The 22,622-nt window shown below is 37.3% G+C and overlaps 4 protein-coding genes and 1 long non-coding RNA gene across 6 annotated transcripts; 2 read left to right on the top strand and 3 right to left on the bottom strand.

Annotated features, from left to right (window-relative positions):
* Nucleotides 1-1,143: 1,143 nt before the first annotated feature.
* On the bottom strand, nucleotides 1,144-2,130 carry LOC129951536 (uncharacterized). The gene is made up of 2 exons (XM_056063744.1): nucleotides 1,631-2,130; nucleotides 1,144-1,505 (listed from the first exon to the last, which is right to left on the bottom strand). Exons 1-2 carry the CDS (start codon nucleotides 1,668-1,670, stop codon nucleotides 1,147-1,149), a joined length of 399 nt encoding a protein of 132 aa, XP_055919719.1. The 5' UTR covers nucleotides 1,671-2,130; the 3' UTR covers nucleotides 1,144-1,146.
* Nucleotides 2,131-5,143: 3,013 nt separating this feature from the next.
* LOC129951533 (protein chiffon) lies at nucleotides 5,144-16,687 on the top strand. Its single transcript, XM_056063739.1, has 2 exons — nucleotides 5,144-5,806; nucleotides 12,402-16,687. The coding sequence occupies exon 2, from the start codon at nucleotides 12,418-12,420 to the stop codon at nucleotides 16,513-16,515; it is 4,098 nt and encodes a 1,365-aa protein (XP_055919714.1). The 5' UTR covers nucleotides 5,144-5,806; nucleotides 12,402-12,417; the 3' UTR covers nucleotides 16,516-16,687.
* LOC129951537 (uncharacterized) lies at nucleotides 5,808-7,130 on the bottom strand. The gene is made up of 2 exons (XR_008782198.1): nucleotides 6,791-7,130; nucleotides 5,808-6,659 (listed from the first exon to the last, which is right to left on the bottom strand). It is a non-coding gene; the product is annotated as an uncharacterized LOC129951537 (long non-coding RNA).
* Nucleotides 6,851-20,600, top strand: LOC129951535 (uncharacterized). 2 transcript variants are annotated; one of them, XM_056063743.1, is made up of 3 exons: nucleotides 6,851-6,905; nucleotides 16,875-17,348; nucleotides 20,133-20,600. In XM_056063743.1, exons 1-3 carry the CDS (start codon nucleotides 6,866-6,868, stop codon nucleotides 20,306-20,308), a joined length of 690 nt encoding a protein of 229 aa, XP_055919718.1. In that variant the 5' UTR covers nucleotides 6,851-6,865; the 3' UTR covers nucleotides 20,309-20,600. The 2 variants fall into 2 exon arrangements, with proteins under 2 accessions (XP_055919718.1, XP_055919717.1); XM_056063742.1 differs by lacking the exon at nucleotides 6,851-6,905 and having other exon boundaries at nucleotides 16,541-17,348.
* LOC129951534 (39S ribosomal protein L4, mitochondrial) lies at nucleotides 20,573-21,585 on the bottom strand. Its single transcript, XM_056063741.1, has 2 exons — nucleotides 20,876-21,585; nucleotides 20,573-20,814 (listed from the first exon to the last, which is right to left on the bottom strand). Exons 1-2 carry the CDS (start codon nucleotides 21,505-21,507, stop codon nucleotides 20,598-20,600), a joined length of 849 nt encoding a protein of 282 aa, XP_055919716.1. The 5' UTR covers nucleotides 21,508-21,585; the 3' UTR covers nucleotides 20,573-20,597.
* Between the last annotated feature and the right edge of the window lie 1,037 nt (nucleotides 21,586-22,622).

A 22,622-nucleotide genomic window follows, 5' to 3' on the forward strand; every position in this document is an offset into this window, starting at 1 on the left:
AACTACCAACTTTCAACACCTCACCTACGGCAAACAATAAGAAAAATAACCAAAGCCACTTTCGTATTTCTTGGTGTTAGTCCCTACAATTGTAGTTTCAGAAATGTTGTTTATATACAAATCTTGCTGTCGACTCTAAGACGATAGTGTTATGATAATTTTACAATTCGTATAACCTTTAAAACTTCTCCGACAAAAGCTACGATAAGGCCTCATATTAAAACTAATTAATAATTCTACTGAAATCTTTTTGAACAAAGTCGGTAAAGGTCTTTCTTATGTACCCTCAAAGTATTTCGGGCAATTCAAGATTACTCGAGAGCAATGTTTGAGTTTAATCAAACTACCTAAAGTCTATTAAAAGTTCTATCATACAAACAAATTTAAAAAAAACACCCTTTTGAAAAATTTAATAATTTTAAAGTTTTAGGCCAATTTTAATAAAAAACATAAAAAAAGATTCACTGATTGTGATGCGTTCAACAACAATTTTTTAAAAGACCAAAAGGAGGTAACAATATAAAAAAAAGAAACTATTTAAACTTATTTTATTCGATATAAATTGAGTCATGGAACTTTAATTGAATGTGTGTCAATCTCTCAATAGAAAAATAGAATCTCATAGCCAACAACATCGAGGCTAATTGATATCAATTATTATATTTATGTTTGTTTTTGTCTTATGTTGATTTATTATTACACCATACGGCTTATTAAACCTAATGGCAGGCAGTTTCATTATTTTTGACCACTGAATGTAAGTTTTAAGTTATCAAAAAACATACTTAAAAAAAAGTTATAAAAATAGACAAACATAATCTCTTACTGGGAATGATGATTCCTGCGTCGTGTTTCCTAGAATTTCCAAGGGTTTATCGCGAATTACCTTGATGACTCTTTTATATCTTGTTTTAAAAAGTTCTTCGATGTAGAAAGTATAGGTAGGAATTTCCTGACTTCTGTCGGTGAGTTGTTGTTCTTGTTGATGAGCAATTGAATATAATATTATGTTGCTTTGCTTACCTCTGCTTCATTTTTTTTTATTAATAAACCAGTTCTTATTCTTTGTGTCCCCTCCCCCGCTTTGCTTCATTCTTCGGTACCTCCTCCTTCCCTTAGTCAACGTTTCTTTTATTACACTACTCTCTAAATTGGATGTTTTTGGTCTACGGGAAAATTCTCAATGGATTGTATTGACCTGGACGTAGTTGTGGTCATGGTTGAGGAAACATCCATAAAATGGTACTTCTTCTCGGACGCGCACAAGAATGGATAACACATGATGCTGTAGTAGAAGACAAGGGCACACATTATGATGGCGAAAATAATCGAAATGATGCCAAAGGTCGAGAAGCTCGATTTGGCATCAAGGTACTCCTTGGGGGTTGGTGGTAATGTGGGCTGTGGCGGTGGAGCTGGAACATTGTATCGGTTGTTATAACGACGTCCCACTAAACCGGATCGACCGTCACGTCCAGAGACACCACATTCCGATGAATGGATAGCTATAGAGAGGAGATAGAGATGAAAAAAAATTACATGATCATATCCACTTAACACGTCTTTTTAACACTTTTTCCACCCAACCAAAGAAATCAAAGATAAGACGAACAAAAACACAAAAACTTACCGAGCAACAAAGAAATCAAAAGAAACGAAAATTTAAACATTTTTCTTATCAAATTTTTATTTAAAAATGATTTTGAAATATTAAGTTAGATTTTTGTGTGATCTTTTTTGAGTTGAGTTTTGAGTGCAACACAACAGTAGCAGCAGCAACAGCACAGCAGCACAGGGCACAGCAGGCAAGGTAGACGAGATGACGATGGACGATGGAGAGAACAGAGCACGGAACGGAGACGCTTTTCAACAACTCGAATCGAACTCAATTCAAGGCAAACAATAAATTGTTGAATGTTGAAAGAAAAGATGGAGAAACATCGAATAATGTGGAAAAAAGCAGGTAAGAAAATAAAATGTAAAAAGGAATCACTGGAATTGTTTGACGAAGGTGAGTGTGCAAGGGAAATAACATCAGGATGTAGTTTTTAGGTTAGACGGAGATGGAGAATTTGAAGTGTATGTTTTTTGTGTTGTTTGCTCTCCCTCTTCTGTTTTGTTGACTTTTCTTGAGCAAACTTCTTTTGTTCCTTTTTGAGTATTTTCTTTTGCTTTTGGATAAGAAAGGTGAAAATAGAGTATGGTGAAATTGGGAATTTATGGCAGGTTGAGGATGAAGTTGGTTACGTTGTGACATAATCAATTAGTTGTTAGCCCTCTTTCACATCAGGAAACTAGTTGAATGCGGCCTTATATCTCCATCTGCAATTAGATATATGGTAAAAACGGGATGTCTGCATTTTTGATCTACTATGAATATCCAACTATGTCATTTCCATATTTTGCATATTATTCTGTTCAGATTTAAAAGGGCAGAAAGAATTAGATATATATATGGTAAAAACGGGATGTCTGAATTCTGTCACGTTTTTGTTTCCTGTGAGTTTGGCTACAGGTACAAAATGAAATTACAAAAATTCAGTAAACAGTCAAATGATGTATTCATAAGTTCTCACAATGCTTGCGGATATTTTTGACAAAAAGCACACATATTTTATAGTCTATTGTGATACATAAAACTAAGTGATACATAAAACTATTTATTTTGTAATCTCTGTATTTGTTGAATTTCTCAACCTTACTTTTTGCAAATTTGGTTTTATTTTGTATAAGTTTCTAGCAACATTAATTGCATTTAGAGCCCGTGGCGTGATGGTTAGTGTCTACGAATAATCTACCACGTCAGACGAAGAACCGTGGATAGGCGACTCCTGTACAATCGGGACGTCATGGCACAAGGTGGAGCAGAGCTCCTTCGGTTCAGTAGGGCTGTGTCCGAGCGGGACCAAACTGATAGGGTGAAGCAGGAGAACCAGTTTTGGTGGCTTCAATCGGCACTTGATAGTGGGTAGTCGGGATGGGGTTTAAGCCTTGGCCGGCTTACATACTTCTTTTATAGTTTTAGGGTTTAGTTTTAAGTGGAATAGGCATGGTGGCACAAAAAAGAATAAAAAAAAAAAATCAAAAAATAAAAAAAAAAAACAAAAAAAAAATTAAAAAAAAGAAAAAAATACATGGAATATAAAAAAAAATAAAAAAAACATACACAAAAGACAGTAAAATATAAAAACAAAAAACGTTACATTTGCTGCTGTGGTTGTTCTAGTTTTAAGTAGTTTATAGGTAGAATAGGTAGTTTAAGTTAGTTTTAAGTTTTATATTAGGGACCTTATTTAAGTAGTTTTTAAGCAAAAATAAAAAGGATATTTATATTAGTTTTTTTTTAAATTTTCTAATTAATACAATAATAAATAAAATTGAATTGAAGTTAAAATAGATCTTAGGGCCGAAAGGCATTAGTAGTTAGTGTTATAGTTTAACTAAGAGTGTCCGTATGGGACCATTAAGTTAGTTGTAAGTTATGGATAATTAGGCTAGTTTTATGAATTTTTGTCTAGCTTTAAGAATTAATAAAATGAATTAAAAAAAAAAAAAAGTGCCTACGAATGTCTTGCTTGAGGTATTGGTCTCAATCCCTGCCTGTACTAATTTAAATGTTAGTACTATGTTACTTTTTTTTAATTTTTGTTACACCTTTTTTCAAGCAAGAATTTTATTAACATTTTCTTTTAATTGTGTGGTTCATGCAAGTCTCATCTTGAGACTTAAAACCTTTTTCCTTAACACCAAAGAATTATAGCTACCTTTTTTCTCTTAAAGCAATGTTTTGTTGATGGTCCAAATAAATATTTTTCATTCTTCTTTAGCAGGCCATATACGACAAAGCCAAAATCCAAATAGACCAGAGACGTTCCAAAATGACAGTGTGTGGGGAAACTGGTTTGGTTTGGTTCTGTTGACAAATTTGGCTCGGTCGTGTATGTCTATTGTTTTATAACCTCTGTTATTTTTCAACCTTGGCTATTCTCTAACTCTGGTTACTTCTTATCCCAGGTTATTTTTTAAGGTTGGTCATTTTATAAAGCAGTTAATTTTTAACTCTTCGGTTATTTTTTCACATAAGTTATTTTACAAAATGGTTAAAATTTTAACCTCGGTTATTTAATGACAAGTAGTATTTTCAAACCTTGGGTAAGTTTTTGTCTTTGGTTATTTTTTTTACTTAATTATTTTTAACCTCAGTTGGTTTTTTAATTAATTCTTTTTGAACCTTGGTTAAATGACTTTTGCTATTTTTTAGCCTCGGTTATTTTTTTAACCTTGCTTGCAGGACTCAATACATGTATTAGGATTCAGCTCAGTAAAAAATGGCCAAAAATACAAAGCAGTCAGGTCTTTACATTTCAAAGTTGTACAATTAAGTATTTTTGGAATAATTAAATTTAAAAACAATTGTCTTAGTAAAATGCTGTGTAGACCCTATTTTTACAAAAGTAAAACAATAATACAGCCTTTGCCTATTTCCATATAATAATAAAAAAAAAACTTAGTCCAGTCAGCTTACAAACCATTAACCTACAAGATATTGGCCAACTTCGCTTTGGTGTCATCTGTTCCTTTAGGTTCGGTGTAAATATGGAGAAACCTTTGAACGCCATTTATGTATTTTGTTAATTTAGACCAACTTCATAATAATACATGTCCTTAGATTCTTTGAAAAACAACTACAGATGGCGTTTGGAGATTGAATATAATTTTTGTCGGTGAAATCTATAAAAGGGCAAGCTAAGAAAAAGGATTGAAATTATTTTGAAGGGCGGTTTCGTATGAGAATAAGTTAAAAACATGAAAGTGTTTTTTTTTTTTATTTTTACAATTGATTAATTGAACAAAATTCAAAGGTCAAAATATGAAAACTTATCCTTTTTTAATTTAAATTATTTCAAAGTGTTTTATATTTTGAAACAACTCTATGACCACAGCCATTGGAACTTAAGACCATTAACATACAGTAGATAAGGAGTGCAAGTAGTCAACTTTCCGTTGAATCATTTTTAAGGTTGATTCTCTATAGAAAAATGAGTCAACAAACAGTCCATAGATATTTCAATACGGAGTATTTAAAAATGTATTAACAAATTTCACTTATTTCAGCATCTACGAACAAACCTCTCACTACTATCTGAACACATCCACACTATTTTTCACCAAAAGACGAACACACCTGCCAAATCGCCATAACGTTTTCGTACTCTCTACCTCTTCCTTCGTAAATTCACTCAATTTTCTTCCCACCCATTTACCCACCACACTCCATTCTACACACTTCTCCCTCCACACATTTCAACATTTCCTATAAACCACAGCCACACACAACTAAATTTCAACTGTCAAAACCCAAAGAAAACCATAAAAAGGAATCAAGAAATCCCCCACAGTAAGTTGCTTATTAGTTCAGAGCAGAGCATGAAGCCGTGATAGATTTATTTTTTCCATTGAAATACGAAAAAGAAGAAAATGGTGTATCAATTTCGCCCATCGCAACAATTTATTAAATAATCAACTTTTCTAAAAGTCCACAATTCATCAATATCGAATTTAGCAAACTTCGTCGGGAGCCCATAAAAAAAGAGTATTGATTTTGGAAACTACAAGAAAAAAAGAGGAGGTAAACCCACGACCGTGCTTTTGATTTTGGGACAACGACGACGCTCGATTCAATAGCGATAGTAGAGAATTAAAAAAATGTCTCATCTGCCATTGGACGCCCGAGCAATTTTGGAATATTTAAATGAATTGGGTTATCGCAATATTACCGCTGCACAACTAAAGGAATTCATGAAAGGTAAATTTTTAAATTGTTAAGTTGTTTTTAATCGATTGATTTTTCGAAATGATTGCAAAATTCACAGCAAGTTTTTCAAATGGAAATTTTGTTGTCGTTGGCTAGTCGGCTCGGCCTGGCTCGATTCATATTCAATTGGTTTTGGTTTACAAATCGTTTTGTGTGCCATTTTATTATCTAATGGAAGAGTTTGCTGAATGCCTAGCTGGCTCATAACATCGAGAAAATATTCAATTTTCTACTTGAATCGCCATTTCGTGGAAAGTTTTTTTTTGTTTTTTGATGTTCGTGTATATTCGTTTTGTCGTACATACAATTTTTCTGTATTTATATGCCCCGTGTGCTCTGGTGCTGCCTGCCAGCCAACAAAACCAAACAGCCACCAGCCTCATGCTTCTGCCTGTGCCTGGCCTGCTGCTTGTTGGTTGCTTGTTTCTGATTGCTGCAGTGGGATGGTTTGGTTAGGTTAATTCATTCGGTACGCGTTTTTCTCTAAAACGAAAATATATATACAACAACCAAATAAAAAAAAAAACTGAAAAACAAGCAAAATTCTATTCTCCTCCCGAGTTCGAGGTTTAGATGGTGGTGCTATTGCTGGTGCTGCTGCTTTTTCTGCTGCTTGCTGGGGCTGGCTAGTGATTCAATTCATGCTTCGTGGTGCTTGTGCTGGTGCTGCTGTGTTATAGTCATATCGGTCTCGTTAGTCGTTACTCGTACTCGTAGTGTTTTCTGTTTTATTTATTTTTTAGCTTATTTTTATTTTGTATCTATTTCGATTTTAATTCTCCCTCGTTCGGATCGGTATTGCTTTTATTTTTTCTTCTTTCGTTGTTTCAACAAATGGCTGAAACTGAAATAAATATCTATAAAAGTTTTTCATTTGTTTCGTGTGGAAGTTGATGTTCTGTGCGAAAAATTGCAAGCAAAACAATAGTCTACGAGCCTACTTCTGGTTACTGTGAAGCGGTGAAACAGTCATACCCCAAGAATACGAGCTGGTTTGAATTTCGATTTGGATGTTGTTTTGGCAAATTCTTGCGAGCTTTTCCATTCCAAATGGCTTCTTTTTGCTTCGTGTCAATTCGGTTTAAGTGCGGTTGGTGTTTTTATTTGTATTTATTCTTAACTTCTCGAGAACAACAACGTCGTTCGTCTTTGGTCGTCAGTCGGACGTTGCGTCGTTCGTCGTCGAGAGTGCTCAGATTTATTTAATTATTTTATTTTAATGTTTGTCTTCTTGTTGAGCACATTCGTTTGGCATGAAGTATAATCATTTACACAAAAACGTATCTCGACCTCAGTTGCAGCGGGTAGCGGCTGCGGTACGGCAAAACGACGACAACCGACAGACAACGATACAAATACAAAAAGAAAATAATTAAAAAAAAAAAAAAAAAAACTTGCAGAATCGAGTTTTGTTATTATTTGTTTCTATTCTGAGCGCGTTTTTTTTTCTTTTGTTCTTTCTTCCTTTTTTTTACTTTATTCATTTTGATACATCAAAATTTGTCAGTTCCTTTTTGTGTATCTATTCGTTGCCTCTTGTTGGTTTTGTTGGTGTAAACAAAAACAACAATGGCCGCGATTCCTATAGGTTTTTCGTCTTTTAGGTTATATTTCATTTTTCAATTTGAAAATATGCTTATGCTTATGTTTATGCTGTTGTGTTGAGTTCTGCTTCGTTTTCATTCTGGTGCTGTTGGTTAGGTTTGGTAGGTAAATATAGGGGTTGATAGGTAACAAAGGGGGGGTTAGGGTAGCAGCAGGAGGGCTAGAGGTATGGCATCAGGCATAGGTAGAACATTGCATGCATTTGGTCGTATTTCGGTTTGGTTTTTTCATTTTATAACAAAAGAAAAAATTCTCCATCATGAGAATTTATGCTTCTGTGCGCATATGGCATCAGTTGATATTATTAACAACTTTTTTTTTGTTCTTGTCATTGTTGTTATTCTATCTCATGGACGAGCAACTAAACAATAAACCACATGTCTTTTTTGGTTTTGATTTCCTTCTCGAAAGATTCTACCTATTGGTGCCGAAATCTTGAGAGAATGGGAAAGGAAAAATGAAAGGTGAACTGATTTTGGCGCCAAAATGGATTTTTATTTTTTTTTTCTTCTCTAATTGATTTCAATCGAACTAGATCATTTATTACCTATGGTTTTTTTTTAAAGGAAATGATTCCATTTTAACTTCAGTTCGATAATAATTGTTCATATAAAATATCTGCATATAAGATATGGAGGAAGTTACTCACCCCCAGATAAAATATAAAAACAATAATTTGTTCCAGCAACTAGGTAGGTATAGTATGTGGTTTGGGTATAGAGTTATTGTTTATGTGCTCATTATTTGTGGGGGGTAAAAGCATAGGTAGTTTGAACTGCAGATTGTATGGAGACTGTACAAAAATAACCCTAAAGGCTATTACCAGTGCCTATGTTGGGTTATATGTACATGTGTTATGTACAAAAGTATGTTCAATATTTTGTATCAGTTTCAATACAACAAAAAAGAAAATAGGTAGTTCGATTAAATATATAAAACACATGTTAATACCTATGTAGCTGCATATATTACCTTACCTATAAGTATACAACATAGGTAGGTGGTAATTTCATTTCATGTATGAACATATAAAAATAAAAAACCTTTAATTGGTGGCGGAAATGCATTTGGTTTTAAATGTGTATCTAAAAATTGAATCTGGGTATCTAAGTGCCTAAAATAGCTAAAGTTTCCATTTCAGATTTTGTTATTGATAAGGAAAACATTAAAACTGTGGTTTAATCCAAGCTTTATAATCATTTTGGTATTAAATTTTACTTGACTATTTTACCTACGTGTTATGTGCAGAGCTTGAAAATAACTGTTATTGAAAGCGAACACTTCCAGTACCTTATAAGAATGATAGACGATACCATGCTTTGAAATGCTAAAGAAAGACCTAAATTGATGTTTTTTAAAATTCATTGAAAAAAATATCGACTGTACCTACAAGTCCCGAAAGTTCTACATTTTGAATACAGTTTTTTGACAGTCAGAAGAAAAATATTAGAGCTTTAATTTAATTGGCGCTACAGCGCGGTGTGGTCCTATTCCTCAAGTAATAGATTCCGCTAGTTTACTCTATATCTAGCTGGCTGTCTCGAGTTTTTAATGCCAAGTCGGCGTGTATCGACCTCAACTTGGTCGCTTCACCGGAGATGAGGTCTACCTCTACTTCTATAGGGTGATTTTTGAAAAAAAAAGGAAATACAATTTAAAAAAAATGCATGAAATCTTTATTTGAATCGATAGGACAGTCCATATAATTTAATTTTTAAAGATTATTTCATGCAAATGTTAACCTTGATGGCTGAATCACAAACACGCTTCAGCTTCGGCTTCACCTGACGTTTACGAGTTCAGCCATGGAAATTCAATGCATGCTATCACAATGGAGCTTCGACCTCACGTTTCGTTTGACAATCGTAAGGAAAAGAACGTAATGTGACTCCAAACGGAAGCTCTAGTTCAATTATCTGAAATTTGCTTTGTCTGACAGCTGTTGAGTGTAAAAAAATGTCAACAAACAATATATTTGCTCTTTGGAGAAAAGCAACCTCGAAGCAGACCCAACGTAACGCAGCCGAAGCTGAAGCGTGTTTGTGATTCAGCCCTGACTGCGCTTCAAATGGTCCATCCACTTAGTCCAATTTTGGCATACTCTTTCAAACATTTCGGCCGGTATCTCACGAATAAATGCTCCAATGTTATCTTCCAATGCGTCTATTGAAGGGAGCTTGTCTGTATAGACATGAACTTTAACATAGCCCCACAAAAAAAAGTCTAAAGGCGTTAAATAGCACGATCTAGGCGGCCAATTGACCGGTCCCGAAAGTAAAATAAAATGTCCACCAAACTCGCCTCTCAATAAGTCCAAGTTTTTCTCGATGCATTGGTAGCTCTTGCAATGCTTTTGGCTCCCATTCACACCAAAATCGACAATTATGTATTCATTGAGCCAAAAATAAGCTTCGTCACTGAACGCAATTGCTCGATAAAAAAGTGGATCTTCGGCCAACTTTCCAAAAGCTGGCATTTTGATAATAAAAAAGTACAGACCAATCTGAAGATGTTTGACAGTGAAACAAAACACGAAATGTGCGTAAGCTGTTTAAACCAGTGTTGGCAAAAAGATAATAGCCAAAAACATCACCCTTTAGTTCCCTCTGGCTTGGTGTTAAATACTTTAAGAGCTTAGGCTTCGATATTAACTCGCATTGAACACACATTATTTTTTAACGAGGCAAGTCGCTGAATAGCTCGTACAATTTATGGTTGTATCGTCTTCGCCAGGTGTTATTTTGCAAGTCGACACAAATCGGTCCATAAATCGTAGATCGTACGTAAAACTGTCTTCTAGAAAATACCGCCTGAGAGAGAGAGTTCATATTTCAGCACCATACACCAAGGCTAGAATGATGAGGGTTTTGTTCTTTGCTACTTCGCGAAAGGCCCTTATTTCTAAACTGCTTACTTAGTCCAATGAAACAGCGATTAAATAAATTGGGTGGCGAACAGTCCGTTGAGAACTAGTGCATAGAGACTTACAACTCTCAACCATTCCTGTGTGGGAGTACTGTTGTAAGGGATGGAAGAGACCTACATTTTAAAGCCGAATCCGAACGGTTAATTTTGAGAAAGCACTTTTCATGACAAGAATTACTCTTGAAGGATTTGTCAGTCAAGCATTACCCGTGAAAAGAACTTCAGATGGCACAGGCAGGGATTGAGCCCAAGACCTCTGGCATGACAGTCCAATGCATTGACCACCTCGAAGTTATACCTATCAATGGTCACGTCCTAACCAAGTCTACGATGGAAAACGAGACTGTTAAGACCCATTTTCGTCGCTTTAGATTCTTTACTCGAAAAGCTTCCCATAATATCAAAATCATCTGCCTCTAGAAGATACTGTGTAGAATTTTAAAAGATGTTACATTTCGTATTGGCCGTGGAGTTGAATGCGACTCTTTCATGAATAATATTTAAACAGCTACATGTCACCTTGTCGTAATTATCTTGTGGGTTTGACGCTATCTGTTTAGTTTCTACCAATTTTGACAGAGCAGCTATCATTTTTGAACGTTATTTTGTTTAGGTGCATTAGCTTGGCAGGAAATCCAAAACTAGAAGATCAACGCACAGTTGACCATAATCTACGAACAAACTTCTTTAATGCAGTTCTTCATTCAGCTTCAATTTAAAAAATTAAAAACTTGAAAACAAATTAAATATAGTTCAGGTCTGTATTTTGCTAAATTTTGTACAACATTGTAATGAATTATTCTGACAAATGTTCAATTCGGTTCCTTATATTTAGCCAGACTTAAAATTCAGACAACTTTTAAACGATTGACTTGAAATTTCGAATATAGGTGTCTTGGAAAATATATTTTTTAGAAGTATTTTTTATAATGCATGACTGATTTGTTATGTTGAAGTATCTGAGGACTTTTTTTTTTCTTTTAGAAGTTAGAAATGCAATAGTCTTGTGGCAAACATTCTATGAATAAAAAAAACATTGTGTCATTATAAAATAAAAATAAATTAGATGTCGCAAACACTATCAGCCATTCCTGATTCATTGTCAGAGATGAATAGGTCCTACAGTTTTTATGCCGAATCCTACATTAATGAAAAGAAGAGGCAGTACCCGTGACAGTGATTGAACCCAAGACCTCTGACATCTAATCATCACGCAACGAACACTATGATTATGAGTAAATAAATTACAAGAGATTTTAATTCATTCGTAAACCCAAAATCTCAATTTTCAACTTGTCTTTGTGTATTTTTAAAAAAATCTCTTAACTTTCAGTTTTCAACCCCTTATTAGTTTGTACTTCAACCTCAAACATAAAAAGTAAAGAGATAAGATATAAATTTTCGTTTTGTTTATACTTTTAGTAAGTCAAAATTTGTTCTCAATATGTACGTTGAGCTTCTTTCGAAAAACGGAATTTTAGAACCCACTATGGAGCAGAAACTTGTTGAAGTTCGTGTCCCCCACCAGCTTAGCAAATATTGGTACTTTGTTTTTAATCAGAAAAAAGAGGGCTTCCAAAATGGATTAATTTTTTCCTTTAAAAAAGATGTAGTGCTCAATTTGAATGTAAATTGAAATATTAAATATTCACTCTCAACATTATCAGTATTTGTTTGTATGAAGAATTTAATTATCATCTGTTAATGAGAAAATGTAAGGAGAATTTAAATTTAATTTTTTAATTAATTGTCTTCTCTCAAATTAAAATAGTGTCGAATTCAATTATTAGAAAGAAAGTTGCTTGTTTATTTTTGTATTATTTATTTAACATCAATTTTGTTGTTTCTTAAAATCATTTTAATATTTTTTTTATCATTCTTCATTTGTTGCATTATTTTTCAAACCAAAACATAACATCGAATAAATATTTTCATATTTAAAAAAAACAAGGAAACTTAAATAAAACCGAAAACTTACTCTTCGTTTTTTTCTCTTTCTTTTCTTGTTCTCTTCCACTCTTATTTTATTTTGAAATTGTATTTATCGAACATGCAGTTAGCTTGCTTATAGTATGCAACCACACTCGGAAGTTCCAACCACAACTAAAAAAGCATCAGCTACAGCAACAAATTCTGTCTCTCCAAAGACCACAACAACAGCAACAACAAGTAAAGATAACAAAATAAACAATCAATCGCCAAGCTTGTGCAAGCTAGTCAAAGGCCGACGACCTTTAGTAAATTTCAATTTCTATCTTGATATCAAAGATCATCAGATATCGAAAAAGGTCGAGGAACGAATCATCGAACTAGGTGGCAATTTAGAATTCTTTCTTACAAAAAGTGTTACACATTTTATAACAGATCGATCCCTACCAGCTGCACCTTCGGGTAGTCAAACAGCCACAGGGCACGGCCAAGGCCAAAGCAATAGCAATAGCAGTCATAATAATAACGGACATTGTTTAAATAGTCCTTCAACTGGAGTCGGAGTAAACGGTGGCGGAGTGGGAGGCGGCGGTGGAGGTGGCGTATATCCCATAACTCCATCACCATACTTACAATCCCCACAAACCCCGACCACACCAAAAACTCCATACACAAATCAAACATATTCTGGTGACTCAGCAACAGATGGCGTAGGCAGTAGTCATTCAAGAATCAAAGGGGCATCCACAACAAACAACACCCCAAATAATAAGAAAAAAATCTCCCGTGCAGATGCAATGCTCCATAGAGCGCTACAAAGCCAACAACAAAGTCAACACTATCCAGCAAATCAGCAACCAGAAGAACAGAAGCGACCAAATCTAGAACACGGTGCCTATAGGATTTGGAGCCTAGAATACGCTATAAGATTTTTGAAGAAGGTCACAGCCGACGTCAAGCAATACGCCAAGAAAGCTCAGCAACCTACCAAAGGGGCGTGCGAACCGATCCAACTTAAGGGACATTTCATAAAAATCGAAGCCATAAGCGGTTCCCATCGACCGTACTATTCGGTGTTTCGCAATATCGAGTGGCCGAAAATTCAACTGGGAGGAGAGGCCGGAGCGTTTCGCCTCACACCAAAAAGGGAATCATCGAAATCTGCCAAAGATAAGCCATCAAAAACGAATGCCATGACGCGCAAAAGTCGTTCGTCGTCCAAACACAACCCAAATCACATGCGTCTGAAGGCCAAACAGGCTCCCAAACAAGCCACCGAGAAGCCTGCTGCCGTGGTGGATAATTCATCGGAGAAGCAATGTGGAGTTTGTGAGATCTGCAAAATAGAATATGACACTCTGACGATACACTTGAAGACCAAGGACCACGAGTTTTTCGCCCGCAATCAAAACAATTATCTGGCTTTGGATTCGCTCATAAAGTCCAGTGCCAGTGTGGATAAGTTTCTGGAAGACACCTCAAAAGACGAAGCCAAAGAGGAGTCAGTGGAACCGATGGAAATCGAAGAGGAGTCGACCAGGCCAACGAGAAAGTCATCGCGTAAGCAAAGTCCTCCGCCTCCAGTGCAGGTGTCGCAACCTGCACCGCCGGCGTCAGCATTGAAAATCAAAACAAAACTCAAGGAGGTCGAGGTTGTGACGGAGAAGAAACATTCTCACAACAATGCGAAAAAGTCCGCCGCCAAGTTAAACGTGCCTCTGGACTCACCTCCAATACGCCATCCTCTGCCCACGTCGACAATTTACAAAGTTGTTGCCGATAGCAAAGCACAAACGGATCCTGTTTCGCCGAAGAAATCCTCTATAATAGTGAAGTTCCGTAAGATTCGTCAGACGGAGTTGTCCCTTCTCAATGGGGAAGCGGAGAACTTCATGTTTCCACGCCGACCGACTTCGAGCGATCGTGCAACCGACTCTGACCGCCAAACCAGCACCGATAGCAATCGTATCTCGAGCAGCAGCATATCTAGCGAGTCGCATCTGACCGAAGAACCGCAGGTGCCAGACAGACCGGACTCGGCCGCTGCCAAACGCAGACGAACAGCAGACAATAGTCACAAAGCCAACGCGACAGCCACAGCCACAGCGACAGCGACTTCTGTCTGCTACCAGAGCTTTCCAAACACCCCCATCCAGCCGAACAAAACATCACAAGCCACATCTAGGGACACTCCTGACAACAACAGAACCGGCAGCGTCACAACCAAACCACTCGCGGCGACAACACAGCGAAAGAGACGCTGTGTAGGAAGCGGACGCAAGCGACGCGCCACAAGCAGGAATTCCCGAAATCGAAGGCATCAACGATGGGACTCGGAGGATAGGATGGGGGAAGAGGGAAATAGCGAATACGATGATGACGAAGAACTACGCAAGATTCTGGACTCTAATTCAATCGAGAGCGACGACAGTCCAAGAAAGTCACCGAAGGTGAAAAACGTGCATAAGAGTCCGGCGGCTTTTGACCTAACCAAGGGTCGACTCAAAGAACAAACCTACGCCTTCGAACGCCTGCCAGTGAAAGAGCTCTGGTTCGAGGTGTTTCGCCGGCAAGATGCCTGCCAAGAGAGGATGTTCGAATACTGGGGCAGCACGTCCTATCGAAAACTGCCCTACGAAATCGGCGCGATACCGGTACGCCAATTGCCCAACTGTAAAATATGCACTCCGCACCAAATGGTGGAGGTTAAACAAGAGCCAGTCACGAAGCCAACCACAAAGCGAATGGGGAAATTGAAAAAAGTGAAAAAAGAGAGACAAAGTAAAAGTAAAAGCAACACTCCGGAGCCCGCGGCGGCGCCGTCTACCTTGAAGGCTTCCAAAAACAGCAGCAAAGCACCGCCTCACAACAAGCACCTAAACAAAGCAACATTCCTAAGCTGTGATCTTATGCCGAGAAAATCACCGCGAGAGCACGCGTCTACTCTGGCCATTCTCAGTTGTTTGATAAAACAACGGAAAGACTCTGAGATCGACGAGAAGCCACCTGCATCGCCTGCATTGCCGCCGAAAGAAAAGACTCCGGAAAAGAGAAAAACACCTTCGCCAGTGGCGTTCACTCCTCGCAATGAAACCCCCGAGCCGCTGCAGTTCGTTTCGGAGATCAGTGAGAATGTGAAGCGGCTGCGCCGAGGGCAGAGAAAATTCGACGATTTCATACCCACAACAACACCCTTATCGCCAAAAAGTAATAAAAAGAAGCCCGGAAAACCAAAGGCTGGTGGCCTGGAGTTTGAGGTCGACGAAAAGCGTCTGAAGAGTCTCGATGTGAAGCAAAAGAGCGCGCTGGAACTCGAGCAAGAGATCGATGCGTACTTGGGACGCATTTCAATGAAATCCCTGCGACTGACGCCAACTCTACCCGTACAGGAGTCCTCCTCGTCGTCGGGCTTCGTCGATGATTTCACCAGCGATGTCGATCTGATAGACCTTATCGATTGCTATGATGGTGGAGGAAGAGGAGGAGGCGAAGGAGGAAATGATAACTCAAATGACTTATACAGACCTGCCATCAATACTGTGTATAATTTGTTTTCGGCGCACACGCGAAGACGAAAAACCAACAAAGCCAATAAGACGGGTTGGCCAACGACGAGGCGGAGAAACGCTGCCAACACGCGGCAGAACCACCTCTTACAAAAATCAGAACGTTTTCGTTTCTTCAGTGACTATCAGACCCGCCAGAGAAATATCCGAGACCCAGAGGGCCACCTCCTGGGGCCGCCGACGACGGCAACTTCAATGACACCACCCGATACCGATTTGGATGACAAGGACGATTGCACAAGAAGTTCCGTGCCCGATGGCGACGAAATGGAGGAGGAGGTCTCTGTTATGTGCAAAGAGGACATCCTCAACAATAGTTGCATGAGTCCGAGCGAGAAGGCCGACAATTCGGACATTTTCACGGTTTCCTCCGACGGACTGGATACGGACTTAGACGTAAGCTGTAATCAAATAATCAAAACCGAAGAAATTGACGTCGATGATGAGTGCACGACATCTTCGACTTTAGCCGCTCCACCACCTCCACCACCACCAACCGTCGTCGAAGCACCCACTCCCGCCCCCGGTCCAATAGAAAAAGTGGTGAAAGTCAAGACGTCACCCTCGGGGAAGAACCATCTAACCCTGGCTATGAGGAGCATAATAAAGAGGGAAGTCAAAGTCACCTGCAAACGTCTGCGAACTCCGTTCCGAAGGTTTCGTCAGAAAAGGTAGTTGATAAATTATTGTGAGGACGATATTGATGACGACGACATGTTCGAGTAAAATTTTCAAAACAAAACTTCAAATAGTATCTGTAATGTATAATCCGCCTGCAAACAAAATAAAATTATGGAACGTAAATAGAAATTAAATATTAAAAAATAAAAGAAAGAAGAAGAAAAAAAGAGTTGAGGACGAGAGGAGGAAGGAGAAAAAGTAATCATGAAACAAATGTTAGGTATTAAAAACCATAAAAATGAGAATTATGATAATGATGATGCAACAAATGAAGGAATGTAAATACTTAATGATAAAAGAGAAGAAGAAGGAAAGAAAGAAGGAAACAAAAATACTTAACAAATCTTTTGTAGATCTACGAAAATTAATCAAATATGAAGAATCATTGGGAGTTGATGTTCATCAAAAGAATTATTTTGATAATCTTTATCGCAAAACTACGGCCAGTTTTCGAGCTAAAATAGATGCAGATGAAAATAGTGGACTGGATCAGAAGAGAGACAGAGAAGTTGCTGGAGAGAATAATTTGAAAAGAAAAGCTGTGGGAGTTGTGGAGAAACAAGGAGAACGGGAGCAGAAAGGAGGTAAAAGTGGCGGCGTCAGTGCTTTGCGTGATCAAAAACAACATCAACAACAAAAACAAAATTTACCAAAACCACAGAAGCCAAATTTCAAAGAAGACAACACTGCAGGTACCAAGATGACGATGACTGCAACTTCATCGAAAAGAAGAAATGCTCCAACAACAACAACGGCACAAAAGTCAACTGCAGGAACAAGTACAGCACGCTCAAGCCGTGCCACCGAGAAGTCATCAAATTCAATGTGTGAGTATGTTATCAAAAATTGACGTTTTTTTTAAAACTTTTAATCAACAGTTTCAAACATGATCTAAGAATAAGCTTCACTTCATAAGATTTATCCTATTTTTCTGAGCTCATTTCAAGTAGGAGTCGTTGTTACGTGCGGTTTCAATGTACACAAGTCTTCTTAGTTAGTTTCAGGTCCCAACGAACCCACTCGAATATCAGACGGTCGAGTGTTCGAAAGTTTTTCCGACCCTAACCCTGTTCTTAAAGGCATAAATGACTGTATGAGATCAATTATTTTCCGCAGCCGTGCAGTAGGCAGAGTCATAAAAAATCTCATAACACAAATCCGCTGGCTCGGATGGAAACGCTGCTATTGTTCTGAAGAAGTGTTCTTCAATTTTGGCAAAATCACTGCCTAAGGTTTTTCATCTATCCTATTCTTGAGGCCTCGTTCCGAGTAGATAGAAAACAACATTCGTCCAGTACCCTTCTAATTATCGACCGATTGCATTTACGTCTCAGCTTTCCAAGGTCATGTTTGTTTAGTTCCTCAGACCTGTTAAGTTCGTTGTGAAACCCTTAAGGGCCATACGGCCTCCACTACGCCTACGCGCCATCGTGTACGGTTTCCGGAGATGTGTTTCAGCTCCCTCCAACTCTTGCCTAGTGAGGCTGATTCCGCCTCGACTGTCCTGCGCCATGTGCTCCTCGGTCGACCAGCTCTTCTTCCTTCTTGTGTGAGCGGATTCTACTGCATTGCTTGGCCTGCAATGCAGTCGTTACATTTTCGAAGCCTATGTCCAATCCATTGCCACTTACGTCTTCATATTATAGATTCTATAGGTTCCTGACCTGTCCTTCTATGAAGGACCTCATTTGGGTTGGCCAGAAAATCCTTAGGATGCTACGAAGACATCTATTTACGAAGGTTTGCAGCTTTCTTGTTATGGCTGAAGTAACCTTCCAAGTGCTGCACCCATAAAGAAGCACATATTCGACATTTGTGCGAAACAATCGTAGCTTTGTTCTTAAGCTGATAGAGTTATTCCTCCAAATTTTTGAGAGCATACCGAATGCCGCTTTTGCTTTGCGGATGCGGCAGATGACGTCTTCTTCGGTTCCGCCTTCGATGGAGACTATACTTCCAAGGTATTGAAAGCTCTCCACTTTTTCCACCGGTTGTGAGGAAATATTTATTTGAGAGGATGGTCGGGTTCCGAGGCTGATCATTTTTGCTTTGCCAGAATTAATTTTCAGACCCACAACTTCTGCTTCTCTCTCCACACTTGTTTTCATTTGATGGAGATCCATGATCCTATGATAAATAGGCAAACATAGTTCGCGTAATCCAAGTGATTTAAATAGGATGTCAAAGCAATTCATTTTTCTGGACACCTCTCCTCCGCAAAGCTAAGCAGATATACTCCCTGTTAACGCTATCAAAGACCTTCTCGAAGTCGATGAGTAGCAGGTGTAGTGGTGATCGATATTCAACCCACTGTTCAATAATGATCCGCAGGGTGTTAATATGATCAATACAGGAGGATCCAGCGAGAAATCCTGCTTGTTTGGCATCGAGTGCGGCTTCAAGTTGTTCTCTGATGCGTTCCAGTATAACTTTTGCTACTATTTTGGCAACGGTAGAACGCGTTCCTTGCGTTCCAAGGTCATGGAAATGCTTATTAATTCTTAGCTTAAGAAATATCTTAAAGATTGGAGGCTTCTTAATGACCAGTAGGTAGTACGACATTCGTAGAAATAGGTCAACTGTTGATCTCATGGTTTATCTCATCAAACAGTTTAACCAATCTTTTCATCATTTTAGAGAATGTTATATTAAAGCTCTTGATGTTTCAAAAGCATTTGATAGAGTTAGACACCAATTTAAATCCCTCCTTTGTTGGATTAAAACTTACCTTTTGACCGTTCAATAAAAGTAGTTAAATGTCTAAAAACCATAAAACAAAAACTGATGTGCCGCAGGGCTCTGTTCCTCTGTTCTTCAAAACTCTTTCTTATTTTTATTAATTCTGTCGTATCGGAAACTTCTTATTAAATAAGTTGTTTCTCTGACTCAAATCCCTCTTTTTCAAATGTGGAATTGCAACGACGAAATATGATAAGCTCATTACATTCCGACCTACATAACATTGTTCTATAGTGAATAAGCAACCGAGCGGCATTAAATGCTTCGAAAAAATAATGCTATCACATACGCAATCAATTTTGCCAAGTATGCGGAAAAGTTTTTCTGAGACGATGAAATAAATTTGTGTCTCCTGATCTGGCTACAATTTACAATACCTTTATACATACGTCCAACATTTAAGTTTAACTCCTATTTCTTACTTACTTAAGCCTTTTGAAAAGTATAAAAACAAGCTTTTAAAATAATCGATGTCAATAACATCCTTAAATCAATAACTAAGATTTTAACCTTATTTTAATGGACTTTGCACTAGTTGAATAGCCAGTTGTATTTCTTCCTTATAAAGTTTAGTCCTAAAACCCTGAACCCAACTTTAACTCTATTGTGAAGTAATTAGATTCTTTCTTCGGCTGTGATACAAGAATGTGGAATACCCTACAAAGTTCTGCCTCTCCCAGTCATTGCAAAATACATGAATTTAAAACAAGGGGGCTTTTAGACCCAATTTGTCCATCGCCTAGAAATATTTCCCATATCCCTCCAAAAAATTTATTTCTAGAGAGATTTCATTCACAATAGTCCCAAATATGTACTTATCTCAGTTTATTAAGTTTTGAGTGAAAATTATTTTTGTTTTATCTCCACCACAGGGATCCGGCCACGTTCAAAAACTCCACACGCTGCCCACAACACCAGAATGGACCCTGTACAATTGTATCAATACTATCAACACGAATGGGACAAATTCAAGACAAATCTTCCCGGCGAGTGTAATCGCTCTGAACTACGTTGGCAGATTCGACACAAACTACTTGGAGAACCATAAAACAAAAATCTACTTAGTTCCAACAGAAAAACAAAACATGAGAAAAATAAACTTAACAAAACTAAAAATCTAGAGTCAGAAAAAAAAGAAAGATAACTCAAGCTGATTTAAGACGAAAAGAAGAAGAAGGCGGACGATGAAACTTTGCCATCCAACTCAACTCTTTTTTTTATTACGATAGTAGCTAATAGTTAAATACCTATGTTTAAATGTAATAATAACAAAAACAAAACAACAAATCTGATAAAAAATAATTGTTTTGGATTTGAATAAATGTGTAAATGTTTCTTTATTGATCTGTTTTGAATTTATTTTCTAAATCTCTGGCATCGCGGCGAGTGAGTTGATAGAGAATTCGATCAACTATTTGCTTAACAGCTGCGACTGTGAGGACCAAAGTATCGTGTTTGAGCATCGAGTAGGTGTTCAAGCCATACACAGGCATGAGGTTGACATAGCCAATGTCATTGGTGGCGTAGCAGATGTTCTCGGGGAAGATATCATTGCTGGAAAATGAGTTTTTTAAAATAAGGAAAATAGTTTTTATCTCGAAATATTCACACTTACTTGTCAATAACCAAGACAGATGGTCCCCAATTGCGTTCCTTGATCAGGTCTTTGATGAAGTTTGGATCTCGACTGGGTATATCTAGATCTCTGACAATATGCAAATCGTCTTGAGCCAATTTCACTGACAAAGTCGAGGTCAAGCCCATGACTCGCTTATAGAAAGGCAACATATAGAAATGCGTTGTTGGGGAACGTGGTCCATGGGCGATGCCACCACCCTTGAAGAGGGGTGAACGAATGGACGAGTGTCGAGAACGTCCACCGCCCTTTTGTGGCCATGGTTTACGACCACCTCCCCGCACTTCTGACCGTGATTTGGTATGAGCAAAGCTTACATAACGATATTTTCGCTGCCATTCGATGTTTTCCTGGATGACATCAACTCGGGGATTGGTGGCAAACACATCGGGATGTAATTCAATCAGACCGAGTTTCTTTTCTTCAACGGTGTCGGTGTTTTCAATCCATGCCTGTCGATTGGCACGAATATTTGTTGGAATTTCGGATTTTTGACTTAGTGGGATGATAAGGGCTGGTGTGGATGGTTTAACACTTTCAGTGGCAGCAGTGGTGGTTAGTTGCCGCACCGAAATAATAAGGTTTTTTGTTTTATTTAATAAATTTAACATCGTGAGTTCGAGATGTGAAAAAGATTTTATTTTTGTTCGAGTCGAAAAAATCGAATCGAAAAATGTGACAGAACTGTCATATGTTACGTGACAGGTAAAAATGGGTGTGTTCAGTTCAACTTCAATTCAATAAAAAGAATGGCTACGTTCAACTTAAACCGTAGCCTATGTGTAAGAATTTATATATTTACAGTCTTATTTAAAAACGCTGTATAGAGCCTACATAAAGTTATGTAATCTCTATAATGCCTCTAAACGCAAAAATGCTATTTATAAAACTTATACAAGGTTGCATAGTCCCATAATAAGCTAAACGCGTTTTGAGGTTGAATAGAGCCTACATAAGGAAATTATTGTTATTATTATTTCGTAAATGTCATTTTGATTTCTCTCCTTTCATTTTGAAATTAAAATAAAAACAATAATGCCTCTCCAGTTTAGCTCGTGAGCCGAAGAAACGAAGAATTTAAAAAAAATATAGATTTTCGAAAGAGATATCATAAAAATAATTGGAAATTATTTTGTTATATTTTAGTTGTTATGACTACAAGCTGATTTTATAGACATTTTGGGACTTTTTTTGATATAAGCATAGTATAACTAAAATTTATAGCAGAATTTTTTATAAATAGGAATTTTCGCAATGTTACATAGAGCCTACATAAATCCTTATTCACTGTATAACTATTCATCTGTTTATATTTATAAGACTGTTAATATATTATACCGCAGCACAAACTTCGACTAGCGTTTTTTTTGATTTGATAGATATAAATTGATATTCTGTGCAAATAAATAATAACTAGCAATTTTAGAGCAAGGACATTTTTTTTCTATTTAAAATTGATTTTCAAAGTTCACGTTTTTACATACAAAACACGCTTAAATGGTTATATTGACATTTCTTCTTTGTTTTTTAGTGTTGCCATACTTGCTTTTTTTTGTTGGGGATTTCTTTGATTTTAGTGCTCAAATGAAAAGAGTACTTTGCATATACCCAAACTCTCACACACCTCAAATCATATAGTGATCCCAAGCAGAGGGGTTCCATACCTTGCTGTTAGTACGCCGTATTATCAATTAAAAAAAAAACATGTTTTAGGCACATGTGTGTG

The sequence above is a fragment of the Eupeodes corollae genome, chromosome 3, assembly GCF_945859685.1.
Source record: "Eupeodes corollae chromosome 3, idEupCoro1.1, whole genome shotgun sequence".
Classification (NCBI taxonomy): domain Eukaryota; kingdom Metazoa; phylum Arthropoda; class Insecta; order Diptera; family Syrphidae; genus Eupeodes; species Eupeodes corollae.